At 38.8% G+C, this 15,190-nt stretch overlaps 1 protein-coding gene across 2 annotated transcripts in view; it reads left to right on the plus strand.

Moving 5' to 3' along the window:
* Positions 1–15,190, plus strand: part of RGS7BP (regulator of G protein signaling 7 binding protein) — a 106,821-nt gene that overhangs the window by 74,289 nt on the left and 17,342 nt on the right. For both annotated transcript variants that reach the window (XM_003265982.4, XM_030798163.1), the window contains exon 4: positions 15,014–15,161. In XM_003265982.4, coding sequence (XP_003266030.2) covers positions 15,014–15,161 — 148 coding nt within the window. The remainder of the gene's footprint in view (positions 1–15,013; positions 15,162–15,190) is intronic.

Here is a 15,190-nt window from a genome sequence, read left to right on the forward strand (position 1 = left end):
CCAGGAACCTCTAGCTAATACACAAGTATATGACTCTTTGGGAGGCCGTGGTTAAAAGAATAAGAATACTTGGTTCCAGTGACCATGAATAGCCAGAAATGAGTTGAGGAAGAGATAGGTCCACAGACCACAACCCAAGAGTATTAAACTATAACAGAAGAGTTAGACAAATTAAGAGACATAACATGTGTCTTGAAATCCTTGAAGCTTGGAGCACCTACTCATAAAAGTAGACAGAGAGGTGTCAGGAAGCCTTACTACCTATAAGAAGTGACAAACCTTACTACCATCGGAGAGAAAGGCAGACAAATGCTTCATCTTCATAAAAACAAGAAATGGGGAAGGAATGGGGAAGAAGGCTATGCTAATATGACTTAAGGCCCTGAGTCAAGATGCATGATTAAGGAAAGGTATGTATAGACTCAAAATGAGCGGTGGATTAAGAATTGAAATGTAGGTGATTCCAAATTTCAGGCAAGGTGGTGGAGGTAGCAGGAGAAAGCATGGATCAAGAAATCAGTCTCCTTCGCCCAGAATTGATATAAATCCATATAAATATATAGGTATATAAAATATAAATATAAATATATTTATTTAATTTTATATGTCATATCTTAGCAAAAATGATCATTTACCCAATGGAAAGAAGTCTGTTTACTGAGATTTAAGATGCCAGACTAGTTTTTACAAGATAATATACTCGCAACTAAACAGTGGTACTTCTGGTCTGGCCTCAGGCTAAGGATTGAGCCTGTCTGGATGACCTCACTAAATGCCTTCCTTTGAGAAATAAAATAGTCCCCAGAGTTTTAGGGGAATTATGGCTCACATTCTAATCTGTAACACTTGAAATCTCTTTCTGCATAGAATCTCTATCTGGTTTGTTTCTTTTAATGCTATAATAAAAACTGGAGGCCAGGTGTGGTGGATCATACCTGCAATCCTAGCACTTTGGGAGGCTGAGGCAGGAGGATCACTTGAGCCCAGGAATTTGAGACCAGCCTGGGCAACACGGTGATACCCTGTCTCTACAAAAAATACGAAAATTAGCCAGGTGTGGTGGTGCATACCTGTAGTCTCAGCTACTTGGGAGGCTGAAGTAGGAGGACTGCTTGAGGCGGGACACAGAGACTGTAGTGAGCCAAGATCACGCCACTGCACACCAGCCTGGGCGACAGAGCAAGACCCCATCTCAAAATATAAATAAAATAAAAACTGGTATTTTAATCCATTATGCAAGCCAAACTCTTTTCCCTCTGTGTGAGTGCTAAAAGTTTGCCATTCCCCTCTTCTTCAGCATTTCTTTTCCGTCAAGGAAAAAAAGAAGGAAAAAAAAAAGGATTGCAACTGAGTCACTAAATTTGGCTCTATATGAGAGTCTCTAGTCAATTTTTCATAAGGATGAGATACTGAAACCAAACTGTTTCCCATTTATCTATATATTTAATTTGTTTTTATGTCTATCTACCTCCCTGGCTGCCACCAGAAGTTCAGATAGAATTACATATCTCACTTAGTTGTACTATTGTATTGAGTAGCCATGACATGAGTTTACTCTTTGGAGAGAAGGGGCACACAAGGCCACTGCAGGGGTTAAGAATATAGTTTCTTTCTGGGAAAAACAAGCCACAAATAACTTTAAAGCTCCTGCAGTGAACTTGAATTTAGTAATGAAGATTTTCATTCTCTCCCAATTAAGCAACTTCTAACCATCTTTCTAGTCCTTAACAATATCTTCAATGGATTTTCATGTTTATTTCATGCACCATGCTTCTGAATTTTTGCTGTCTCACAAGTCTGATTGGTACAATCTACTTGGAAATCTTTTTTACTTTGCAAGATGATCCTATTGCCAAAGGAATGAAGAAAAACGTTACTAAAGTGATTTTCTTTTTTAAGGCCAACAAAATGAAAGTAAACTACAGTAATGTGAGGTAAAATCTGCATATAATAAGGGCTACCGAGTTATATCAGGTAAGAGTGGCTCTGAAAAACTTTGTTTGTTTTAAGAAGGTGACAGATGGGAATAATTTTAGTCATCTTGTAGTTTCATATTCTAATACTTTAAGTTGTAGATTGAAGCATTACTTGACAAAATCTAATTTCAATGTTTATGGTGAAAAATAGTTATTCTCACTTCTTCACAGTTAGTTAGGTAGGAAATCTTTTCCCATTACTGAGTCCATGTATCACATTGACCATTAATGCCTGTTTTCTGCCACCAGATGAAAAGAGATTGCAGGTTTCATTCACTTCGTTGGCAGAAAGTGGAGCCAGGTTTCTAAGGGAATTGAATGATCCTGCCATTTTGACCATGGCTTTCCTCTCTCTTGCTTTCTTTTCTCCATTCAATCAGTTGTGGCAACAGCCCCATTCTGGAAAGAGCAGAGATGACAGAACACTCCAGTCCAGCTCCCCTTCACATGTGAACCTGCCCTTTCTATCTTTGTTCTCATTTTACCTTGCTCTGTCAGTGGTCCCCTCTGACTCTGCTTGTCCTCTCTGCCATAGCTTACAGCAAAATTGTCCCCAGGTTCTTTGAAGGTACACCATCCTCCCTTCCTCTCCCAAAGATAAGATGGGTTCTTTCCCCTAAAATGTGCCACCACGGTAAATACAGAGATAAAATATGCAGAGGAGATGTAATCACAAAAGGGAAAGAATAGAGAAATGTTCAAAGTTGAAAAATCTTAATTCAGAATCTGCTGGGAGCTAAGAGCTCAAGCTGCACTAATGAGAAATTAATGAACCATCTTCCAGCAAAATACAGGATGAACTCAAGACAAAGAATAAAATATGAGCAGTAAAAACTCCAGTGTATTCAGCATCATATTAAAAAATGTAAAGGAGGTGATCCACATCAATAAAAGAAGCCAGCAAAATAAAGACAGAAATAGAATATAGCTGCCTTGTTTCCTAATGGAATGAGGCAATTAATACTAAAATAGAACAATGGATTAGAAGAAATAAAGCAGAATAAATCTTAGACATGATTCAAATTCTAAGTGGAAACATGCATTTGTTCTTTGAAGAAATATTTGTTATCTATCATATGTAAGGCTCTGTTCTGGGTGGTGAGAGACTGCAATGATTAAGACTGAAGAGATAGGCCAGGCACAGTGGCTCACTCCTGTAATCCCAGTACTTTGGGAGGCTGAGGCAGGAAGATCGCTTGAGGTCAGGAGTTCCAGACCAGCCTGGCCAACGTGGTGAAACCCCCATCTCCAGTAAAAATACAAAAATTAGCCAGGTGTGGTGGTGGGTGCCTGTAATCCCAGCTACTCAGGATACTGAGGCAGGAGAATTGCTTGAGCCCAGGAGGCAGAGGTTGCAGTGAGCCGAGATGATGACACTGCACTCCAGTCTGCGCGACAGGGCAAGAATCCATCTCCCCAGAAATGAAAAAGACTGAAGAGGTTTCTGTTTCTTGTGAAATATATATTCTAAGGCAAAGGGAGAGAGGAGAAAGAGAGACAGACAGAGCAGAGGTAGGGGGAGGGAGAAGAAAGAGAGGAGGGGGAAAGAAAGAACAGAAATAAACAACTTTTCTAAAAGTTCCAAATACTAATAAGTGCAATGAAAATAATTGAAATAGAATGGATGATGATGTAATAGAAAGTGACTAGGTGGCTACTTTGGAAGGGGTGGTCAAAGTTCTCTAAGGAGATAAAATTCAACCTGAGATTTGAACGACAAGAAGGAAACAATTTCATGAACATTCGTATTACCAATGACCAGAACAGGCATGTAGTGTTTGAAGAATATAAACATAACTAACTTCTGAAATCCAAGGATAATCTAAAGCCTTCTTCTACTCTATCTCCACGTCTTCATATACCAGTGAATAGGACACTATTTGTCACCTTTAGTCAATGTAGATGTTGGCTGAAGGATAGGATAATAGCAATGACAATAGCTTCCACTTACTGTGTACCTTCTACTTGCCAGGTGCATTATACACATTATCTCATTTTATCCTCAAGTATATTTTCCCCATTTTACACTTGAGGAACTCAAAGCTCAATGAGGTAAGTTGCCCAAGGTCACATAGCACATTTATCTCACTACAAAGTTTGTGGTTGTTCCACTGCACTAGACCATTCTTACTAAGCTACATTGGAGAAGGGCAGGAGGACATATCAAATGGAGAAATAAAGGATAGTAGCACAGTTAGCTGAATTTTATCTTATTTAATGATTAGTGAGCATATTTCAAAACCATGCTTAATAGCTAAAATCCATTGTGTATTTAGTTTCTTACCAAAATAACACTAAGTTCAGAGAGGTACTTTCAAGGGTGGAGAGAATTTTAACTCCATATATCATCTTATTTACAAAATATATAAAATGGGTGAAAAAGTTTAATTCTAAGAAACTATTATATACAGTAAAAGTAAATAAATAAAATGAAACATTCATGTGATCCAAAAGGCATAGGAGTTAGCCCTGACACCCAGTATGGAAAAGTCTGAATTAATTAACTATAGAGTGAATACATCTTAGACACTGTGCTGCTCTATGTTAGGGGCTGGAAAGGGAGCAGTCAGAGCCCCATAAGGATATCCTTTGAATGTATCTTCTATTGTTTGCTCTTCTCCTGTGTTCCAAGGGGGTTCTGTGCTTCTTACACAGCTACTTGGCACTACCATGAAGGCTGCTACTCTGGGGGCTGTGGCAGTGCCACAAGGAGCACAGAGGAGGCCAAAGGGCAGTAGGAGAAGGGGATGGTTTTGTATCTCTTCTGAATTGGAAAATGTTTATCTCCCAGTACATGGGAAGAATGGAGCTCCAGGTATGGCATAATTATTATTTTTTGCCATGTGTTTTATGGCCCTAAGAATATCTTCTTACCATAGTGTGGAAAAACCTTTCAAACTGCTTTTTAATATGGGTAAATGGCTAACTGAATTAATATAATTTATTTCTATTTAAGTTACATGCTTTTTAGAAACACAAGAGAGTAAAAGTGGATTACTTTAAAAAACAGCCTATGTTTCCCCAGTCCTTTTCACAGTGCATGGAATTAAAAAGCACCTAGAAGTTATGAAAATGCATGAGAGTTAGTATAACTGTTTGGATTCATAAGCATCCGTGAATCTAATGTAAGCCATGTTCATTTTATTGTTCGCATTCAGTCAGTATGAAAACTGCCCTGCAAGCCTGTTCAGTGCATAGTGTCATAGCAGGTAATGTGTCAGGAGCACAACAGATGTAGGAAATTTACTCCTGCCACCAAAGAAGTGACAGGGCACTGATTCAGTATTATCCCAGAGAAGATTGGTTTATTCTGTTTTGATTCCTGGAGAAATTTACTCAAATGGATAAATTGACTTTACTGGACAACAGAGACCAAACTAAGGACATCCAAAAAGATATTATCTATAGCAGTGCCTCCCATTGTCACTGGCAAGCTGAAGACAGGCAGGAAAGCAAGAAGGAATGGAAGGGGCAAAGCAAAGAGGAATGGGGAAAACACAAGTGGAGGAGAAAGGATGGGAGAAATAAGAGATGAGATGGAAAGAGGTCTCTAGAGTGGGTGTGATAAAGGACTCCCAGAGTGGGTGTGATAAAGGACTCCCAGCCCACTCCTCTGGTGCCTGTGCCAAAGACTCCTAAAGCTGAGAGTGCTCTATTGCACCCCTGAGACTGCCCCACAGTCAGATGTGTTTTTGTTTCTCATGAATGAGCGGCAATTTCTCACGAATATAAGAATAACCAGGCTTTCAATTTGTTATGTGCTTCATGGGTGGTTTCCCTTAAATTTTCCTCAAACATGCCTATTATGTTATCCATAAACAAGCTAAAAATACATAGAAATCCCCAAGGAGCTAAAGGCTAAAAGCTTTGCAAGACTCTAAGGAAAGTGGCCAAGTTTTTGATGCCCTAGTTCTAAACAGTGATGCAACCAGCATGGTATGATTTTAAGGTGCTCTTAGGGTTCTGTTCCTCCCCTACCCCATCCCCTCCTGAGCAAATATTTGTTCACTGAGGCCTGAAATTGATTTTTCAGGGGACAGGGTTTTTCATTTCATAATAAGAAATGATTTTAAATGTACAACAACTCCCTTGGGCAAAACAAAACATTGACTTGAAGTCACCATTTGGAAGCACATGTTGACCTCTTTTCCAAGAAGAAGGCAAGGAGCCCACCTGATATGTGAAAACGAGTACTGAATTCTGAGGATAACCTGTCAAAGGGGGTGATGCTGGGGATGAAGAACTCAAATTGGCCACTTTCCAGGTTTGGAAAGTGCTGACTCCTTAATGTGGCTCAGAAGAATATCTATAAACTGACCCTGAAACCTCTCCAGTCTCATATCTCACCAGTAATGCCCACCTCACCTGCGCTTATACCCTGCCCTACACCACTCGAATCATCTTGAACTACTTTGAAGAACATCAACTTGCAAGTTCCTTCCAGTTTTTTCCTCTGCCTTGGACATATGACCCATCCTACCTCACCCTACCCCTGTCCCTTTTACTCGGCCCATCCCTATACTTTCTTTGGGTCATAACGTAGATAACTTATGAAGGTCATAACTTTCTTCAGAAAGATTTTTCTGACCCTCCAAGCCTGGGCCAATGCCCACTCAATGTGTCCCTCAGGCATTTCTATGACACTAATAATGGCACATGTTACATTGAGGGGTGGTTGCCTGGTTTCTTACCTATTGTCCTCTCTAGACTTTGATCACCATGAGTATGTTCACCGTTGTATTCCTAGCACCTAGCAGAGTGCCTCAGGCAGAGTAAAGTTTCTATTAATGGTTATTGAATACGTGAATAAATTGCTTTAGTTCTGTATCTATTGTCAAAAGAAAGAGAGTATAATTAGAGGAAAAGTTTGTCAAGAGATGTTGGACTGAACTTATGCATATATTTTCCTTCCTGGTGAAAATCCACTGAAATAATAGAAAAACATGTAATGAAAGGAATAAATCCATATTAGTTCCTGCATTTGTCAGGGTAGGGTAACTACTGTATGAGATAACACCAAATCTCTGGATTAGAACAATAAAAGTTCATTATTCACCGATGGCATAGTCCAATGCCAGAGCTGGGTAGAGTGGGCAGTGTTGCTCTTTCCATTCTCTGCATTAATCAAATGGTCAGGGAGAAAACAAGGAAAATCTGGGGGATCCTATAGGAGGACTTTTAGGGGCCAGTCTGGAAGAGGCATACATCACTGCTGATCAAAGTCCATTGGCCATAGCTCTGTCACACAGCCATTTGTAATAGTAAGAGGAAAAGAAAATAGAGGATGACAAACACAAAACAGTCTCCCACAACCTTGAAAAACAAGGAAGGTTGACTTCAACAAACTAAAAATTTTGAGAAATCTGTCAAAGCTAGAAAGCAATTGGGATTAGACTGGTGAAAATAAAACAGAGGAAACCCTAGCAGATAAGAAACTAGAGAAGAAATTCAAGCAGGAGAAATTTTCTGTGAAAATGAGGTCAATTCCAGAGATTTTTCAAACTCAAAGTCCACAAATACAAATCATAGGAAAGATTGCTGGAACTGCTGTCAGGAAAATTAATGTTCAAAATTGCATTAAGGAAAAGCTGGGCTACCCCACAATAAGCAGCAGAGACTATCAGTGCTTGCCCCAGGAGGACACCTTGTGTGAGTGTCAGGACTGGGCAGCAAAGCAGAAAAGAGTATAAAATAAATCTGAGCCTCCACAAGGACAGCTGCAGAAGAAAAAGAAAGTGAGCACGTGACTACAGTGCTTTTTCCAGACTAAATTGCTCAGTATATCTCTCTGGAATAGGAGTTGTAAACAGGAAACTTAGAGCAGGCACAGGGCCAAAAACAGGCAGGGTACCCAGGTACCCATTGGAGATGGCAGACTCTCACACCTAGAAGAAATGCTTTTGACACATATTGTCCAGCCCCTTTTGACACACCCCTTTCTCCATCATCACCAGAAGGAGGACACTGTTATTAATGGACAGACAGAGGTCCTGAAAAACAAATTTGAATAGACATTCAGGAATGACAAGATTTTTAAGAAAAACAAACACTATAAAAAGGAGATACCAAATATAACAAATAACTAATACTTGAAGAACAAATTTTAAAAGTGATAAAAAATTTAAAATCTATGTGATCAATATACGCAAAGAGATTTATGAGTCTGCATATTCATAAAACAATTTTTTTCTACAACATAAAGGAAGCAGCCAGATTTGTTGGAAGTAAAAACGTTATCAATCAAATAAAAATAGATGGATTAATTAGTGTTGGGAGACAATTCTCCATTGGTCTCTCGCATTTGGCACATCTTGCAAAATGGGGCACTGACTGCCCTTTGTTTTACCCTGTCTTCTCAAGGATGTTTATTTAGGAAATGCCTTGGAAAACAGAGACAGTGTTTCTTCCAGAGCAAGGCATACTTACTATTCAGTATAATGAAAATGTTTCCCTCTTCAGCAAAGGGCAGACATGCTTATAAAAGACACAGAATCCCTAAGCTCAGGGTTCTCCCCTCCTGTCACGCAGCCCACTGTGTGTACAGGTAGTGTTTGGCCCTTTTGCTCCTCACTGTGGGAATTAGGACTCAAAAAACCAGCACAAATGCTAATCCTCTAGCTACTGCTCTTCTGTGAGTAATAAACTACCTTTGTATCTGACTGAGAAATCTCAGGTCTTCTTCCAGTATCCATGAAACTACAATAGGCTAATTTGCAAGTAAGGTAAAATCTCAAACCTTTCACAGTTCTTAACATTATCATAATGGAAATAGTGAGAGCCCAAAATGGTGGACTAAAAGATGAAGTCAAGGTATTCTCCCAGAATTCAGCCCAAAAGATCATTTGAGTATGGAGAATACTTAAAAAATGTGAAAGATTGAGCCAGAGACTCCAATATAAAATAGCAATTCAGAAAGAAAAGAGAGAATTGAGAGAAATCGATAATCAAGAAAAATAGAAAACAATTCTCCAACCCTAAAGAAACAAATAAATATCTAAAGTTAAAATATTAGACTATCTCAATGAATCACTTTGTAGATTACTTAATAGTTACTGAGGGATGGGTAGGTACGGTGGCTCATGCCTGTAATCCCAGCACTTTGGGAGGCCAAGGTGGGCAGATCACTTAGAGCCAGGAGTTCAGACCAGCATGGCCAACATGGCCAAATCATGTTTCTACTAAAAATACAAAAAAAATTCCGGGCATGGTGGTACACACCTGTAATCTCAGCTACTTGGGTAGGTGAGACACAAGAATTGCTTGAACCTGGGACACAGGTTGCAGTGAGCTGAGATCACATTGCACTCCAGACTGGGCAACAGAGACAGACTCTGTCCCAAAAAAACAAAAGTTACAGAGGGGAAAAATGTGCATCTACAGTGGTACAAGCTGGCAGAAACCACATTAAACAAACAATTGAGAATACTTAGCATCATGAATAAGACAAACTGACTCACATTCTTTCTGATGTGATGCACTAAGGACACCATATCACCCCTATAATATTCTTGCCAAAAAAATGTTTATTCTGAATCTAGGCCTGTGGGACCCATCAGACAAATCCAAATGGAAGGACATTATATAAAACAACTGATCTGAACTCTTCATTCAAAAATATTCATGACATTAAAAATGAAAAAGGCAAGGATGCCGTTCTAGATTAAAAGAACATAAAGAAACATGACAGGCCATGCACAGTGGCTCATGCCTGTAATTCCAGCACTTTGGGAGGCTGAGGTGGGAGAACTGCCTGAGGCCAGGATCAGTTTGGGCAACATAGTAAGACCCGATCTCTACAAAAAATAAAAACAAATTAGCCAAGTATGGTCTTGTATTCCTATAGTCCCAGCTATTGGGAGGCTAAGGAGAGAGGATCACATAAGCCCAGGAGTTCAAGGCTGCAGTGAGCTGTTATCATCACTGTTAGGCAACAGGGCTACCTTAATGGCGCTGGTTCCAGATTCTTCTTCCTCCTCAATACAGGCCCGCCAAAGGAGGACCAATCAGAAAGAAACACCACCCACCTTTCCCCAAGCCCCGCCTCTAACCCCAAACACATACGTCCACGTAGCCCCCAGCAATATAAAAACTGGCACCCAGGCAGCCTCTCTCTCTCTCTCTCTCTCTCTTCTTCTTCTTCCTTCCCTGCGTGTGGTGCCCGATACCTCCAATAAAGATCTCTTGACCACAACTGGCATAGGCTGATCCTTGCCCGGCCCCTTTCAATCACTGCACTCTAGCCTGGGCAACAGAGCGAGACCCTGACTCAAAAAAAAAAAAAGAAAGCTACAACATGTAAATGCAGTGCATAGTCCTTAAATGGATCTCAATTTAAAAAGAAATGATAAGGTGTTATATTGAAACCGTTGGGGAAATTTAAATATAAACTATATATTAAATAATTGTATAGAATCCAACTGTATTGAATCATATTTAATCAAAGTTAAAAAAAAAATTGGTGCATCCCTAGGTATAGATGAAAGAGAAGAGAACACTGTCATACCAGTTATTAGAAAAACTTAGTTTGAACACGAATTTATATATCCAGCCAATTAGAATCTAAGTGTGAGCACCAAGAGGGAGAGAGAGAGAGAGAGAAGAAAATCTATTTTCGGTCATGTAAAAACTAATGAATTTTGCATTCCGCAGATCTCCTCTGAAATAATTAGTCAAGGATATGCTCCCAAAAATGAAAACTGAATTCAAAAAAGAAGAAGATATGTTTGAAATCCAAGAAAAAGTGGTATACAAAGAAATCAGGAGCCATAAATAAACAGCATTAGGGTATGAAACAGTTCCAAGAGAAAACCGCGTTCAACTTTATACTATTAAAAATATATTCGGTGGATTGTTTTCTAGAACGAATGAATTATCAAAATTAATGTAAGAAGAGAAAACATTTTAAATAAACCATTAAACCTAGACAATACTTAAAAAAAATCAATGATTCATGCTTTAATAAAGGTCAAAATCTTACATGATAGTAATTTATAGTTTCATTTGCAGTGGATTCAAAATTTCAAAATTCAAAAATGTCCGTGGAAAAAGTATAGTGAAGGAGAACTTTCTGTACTGAATACTAAAAACATAATAATTAAAATATCATGGAATTGCCACAAGGATAAACAAATTAAAATAAAATAGTATATCCAGAAATAAACCCACATTTATGTAGGAACTTAATATATTAGAAAGAGCAAAGTCAATAGAAAAGTCATTAAATGCTATTGGGGCAATTGGCTCTTCATTTGAGCTAAAAATTTAGATTATTATACCATACCATATACAAAAGTAAATTACAGATGAATTATAGAACTGAACATTTCAAAACTGTACAAGTATTAGAAGAGAATATAGGCAAGGCTAATACCAAAAGACATAAAAGATGAACAGCTTTGACTATACAAATTTAACTTTTGACAAAATACATTACAAACAAAATTAAAAGACATAATAGAGTAAGAGATATAAGCAGTATATATAGCAAATGATCAGTATCCATTATATGGAGAGAACCCCTACAAATCAATAAGAAACCCAACCCATTGTTTAAATGGGCAAATTATACAAACAGAAAATGTAAAGAAGAAACCCAAGTGGTCAATTAAACATAGGAAAATAAATGTTTACCTATGTAACAAACCTACACCTATACCCCTGAACTTAAAAGTTTTTTTAAAAAGAAAGTAAAAAACAAAAAAAGAAAAGAAGTTTAACCTCAGTAGTAATAAAGGAAATGAAAAATAAAAATAAAAGTGCAATGAGATTCTATTTCTCCCCATTAGATTAGCAAAAATTAATGTTGATAATATGAAGTGCTGGGAAAGGGGTGGGGAAATGGGCCCTCTGGTTTACCACTGGTGGACGTAAAGTGTAAATTAGCATAGCCTTTTCAGAGGCCAGTTTGGCAATATAGATTAAAATTTAAAATGTGCATACATATACTTTGTCTCAGTATTCTGCCTCAAAGGAACCTTTTTACATAAATATTGGCATATTGTGGAAAAAGAGAACAATTACAACCTAAATTCTTTATGATGGAATACTGTCCATCCATTAGAAAGCATTCCATAAATTAAAATGCACTAACAGGAAATTGTCTCTAAGCTGGACTACAGCAGCAAAGTAAGTTATATAACAACATATATAGTATAATTACATTTTTTAATGCTGTGTATCTATTGAGATACTACTGTGTGTAAGCCTTGGTCTTTGGTAGTAGGCTTATAGAATTGAAGAAAGATAAAATTATTGGCCTTACAGAGTTTACCTATGAAGTTTGGAGATGTGAGATGAGTGTGCGGCTGGGGACAGCAAACAATACACTAGTAAGCAAATACATAAGCAAGATCATTTCTGATAGTGGACCTTTCTATGAAGGCCATAAACGAGTAATGTGGTGGAGAAGAATCCTAGCATAAAGTCAGTACTATGGGTAAATGAGAGCAATTATAATCCACTTGCAGAGTAAACTTGACACCACATACATTCTGGAATTGAAAACCCCTTAAATTCATATTGCTCTTTTCTGTCTTTTAAGACATGTTAGCTAAAGAAGATACCATATCAAACTTCTGCAGGGATTTTGTGAGCTGACAGAAAGCCCTCAACTGAAGGCCAACATTCATGGTTTCCATTCTGGTTCAGCTACATTAGCAGAGTTAGATCTAAAAGTCACCAAAACTAGGAAAAGTAGGTTATTACCTGCCTTTACTAGCCCATAGGCCTGTTTCAGGATCTTTGAAATCTTCAAAATGATGTTTTACTTTGAAAAAGTTATGGAAGGGCATTTGTCTTATAAGTAGCAGAATAATCACAGGTATTAAGTATAATCAAAGGTGTTGTCAACTAGATCCCATTTATGGCTTTGCATGTAAAAGGTGTGATATGGGGGAGGTGGAGAGAGGACTCCAACAAGGGACATCACATTTCCTGGTGTCCTCCCTTGTGCCCATTGGAATAAAAGCTCCAGGCTCTGTAGTCTGGACCTCAGGACAGGGAATAATATGGCCCCAAAGCTAGACAAAGCCCATAAACCAGAGAATTCTGGTGAATCTTCTTCCCTTCCTCCTCTTTGATGCCCAAACCATACTCCATTCACCAAGGCATTTCCAACCCACAGGAGTGTCACAGAAGCCTTCAGGTTTTGAAAAGCAGAGGACTGTTTTGGGGGAGTCCAAATTTTGCCGCTTCCCCTCATCTCAGCGACCCCTGCTCAGACTCACATCCTAAGGCTGACCCTGCCTAGAGATACATGGCTGGTAGACTGACTGCACTTGCCACACTCTGCCAAGAGGCAAAATGCAAATGCTTTTAAGAGGTCAATGCCCTCCAACTGTGAAATGGTAATGTGCTAAATTATGTGCTTAATTAATTTCCCCCCAAGAGCATACCATAAAATTGGAAAAACAATTCCTCAGGCAAGTCCCATCACCCAGGATCAATGTGCATAAAGTACACAGGAAAGGATCAAAGTTTCTCATCAGTCAATGTGTGCATGTGCTCTGGCTGAATATTCTGAGGTCGATTTCTACTATAGGTTGGTGAAAGGCATACAACCAATTAAATTGCTTCGCTCTTTCTCCTTGTGTTGTTACCACACGGGCTAGAAACTTCAGGGATGAGATTTTTGCTACTTCCCCCCAGCAGGAATCCAAGGAAAAAACTTCCTGTTAGATTTTACCATGAGCAGCCATCCTCTTCACAAGTTTGTAGGTTTTGTTTTTTATTAGTTTTCTTGTTAATGCAAAACAATCACAGCAGGATTAGGGAAACTGAGCTAAAATGTTAGGTGATATAGCCACTACCTCATGAATATTCAGTGACATGGGCTGTAACAATTACTTAACAACTAGTCTGGAGTTATATCTACATGACAAAAATAAAACTGGATAAAGGAGGCAAAAACACTATATATAATAACTACCCTTTTTTCCAGACTACATAATGTTATACAACAGCTTTGTAATTATTTGTATAATGTTTTTATTGTTTAACTCCAGCACTGTAAGCTCCATGAGACAGAGACTTTCTTTCACCTCCATATCTCTAGCATCAATCCCAGTGCTGGTAGCTGACACTCAAGATATATTTGTAAATGAATGAATGAATGAGTGAGTGCATGAGTGAACAAATGACTAAGCCAGGTTTAAAACCCAGTTCTCGGGCCTCATTGACCATTTCCATGGTACTAGTATACCCCTCTATGGATGCACAGATTTTCAAGAAAGAATAAAAGACATTAAGAGATTATGCCTAGGCCATACATCATTACCTCCCACTTAATTTCACATAAATTTATGGCTGAACCAGTTTGGAGATTTGTTTCCAGAAAGTACTGATTTATTCACTTGAGATCAATCATTGTAAATACAAGTGTTAGTGGGCAGGCAGTGCATTGCTGTGGACGGCTACCTACTACATGGCATTCACATTTGAGTTGATGGTGTTTTATGGTCTCAGCGGTGTAAGGCTGGATCAAGGTCGGGCTCTCTCCTCATAGAAGGATGTGTTGAAGGAGGTTGGAGAGCCAAGGGATTGGAAGGCAGCTGCATGATCCCTGCTGCATGCTGAGAGGGCCAGTGTCTAGAATCAGAGAAAACAGCAGGAGCTCCCATTCTTTCTGCTGGGTGTCACCTGCTTCTGGCCCTTTTACCTACTCCTGCATGTAAGCACCAAAAGCCAGTAGGTTTCACAAGCTAAATCCCCCCTCCTGAGCTAACTTAATCTAATTCACTAAGATGGGTTATAAAACACCAATACTCTATCAAAGACAGGGGCTTTAATTTTATCTTGATCTTTAGGTTGCATTGACCTCAAGCTGTCTTTCCCGGAATGTTGTGAAAACATGCTATACACACAAACACACACACTCATACATGTATATATCTAATTATTTTATTACTCAGAAAGCTATTAGGGTTAATGGAACATTTGACTCAAAGCATAGCCAACCTTTGCACTGACATCCTGCATATAGAACCTGCCTTTATGATTTCTTATTCCTCTTCTCTTTACCAACACCCTCCCTCCCTTAGGAAAGGAACCTGGCGGGGGAACCAAGAGTTTGGATTGCAAAATTGAGGAGAGTGCTGAAACACCTGCCCTAGAAGACTCCTCATCATCCCCCGTAGATAGTCAGCAACATTCCTGGCAGGTTTCCACAGACATTGAGAACACTGAAAGGTAAGTGGGAAGTTACCCTGAATAGACTG

This window comes from Nomascus leucogenys, chromosome 18 (genome assembly GCF_006542625.1).
Source record: "Nomascus leucogenys isolate Asia chromosome 18, Asia_NLE_v1, whole genome shotgun sequence".
In the NCBI taxonomy this organism is placed as follows: domain Eukaryota; kingdom Metazoa; phylum Chordata; class Mammalia; order Primates; family Hylobatidae; genus Nomascus; species Nomascus leucogenys.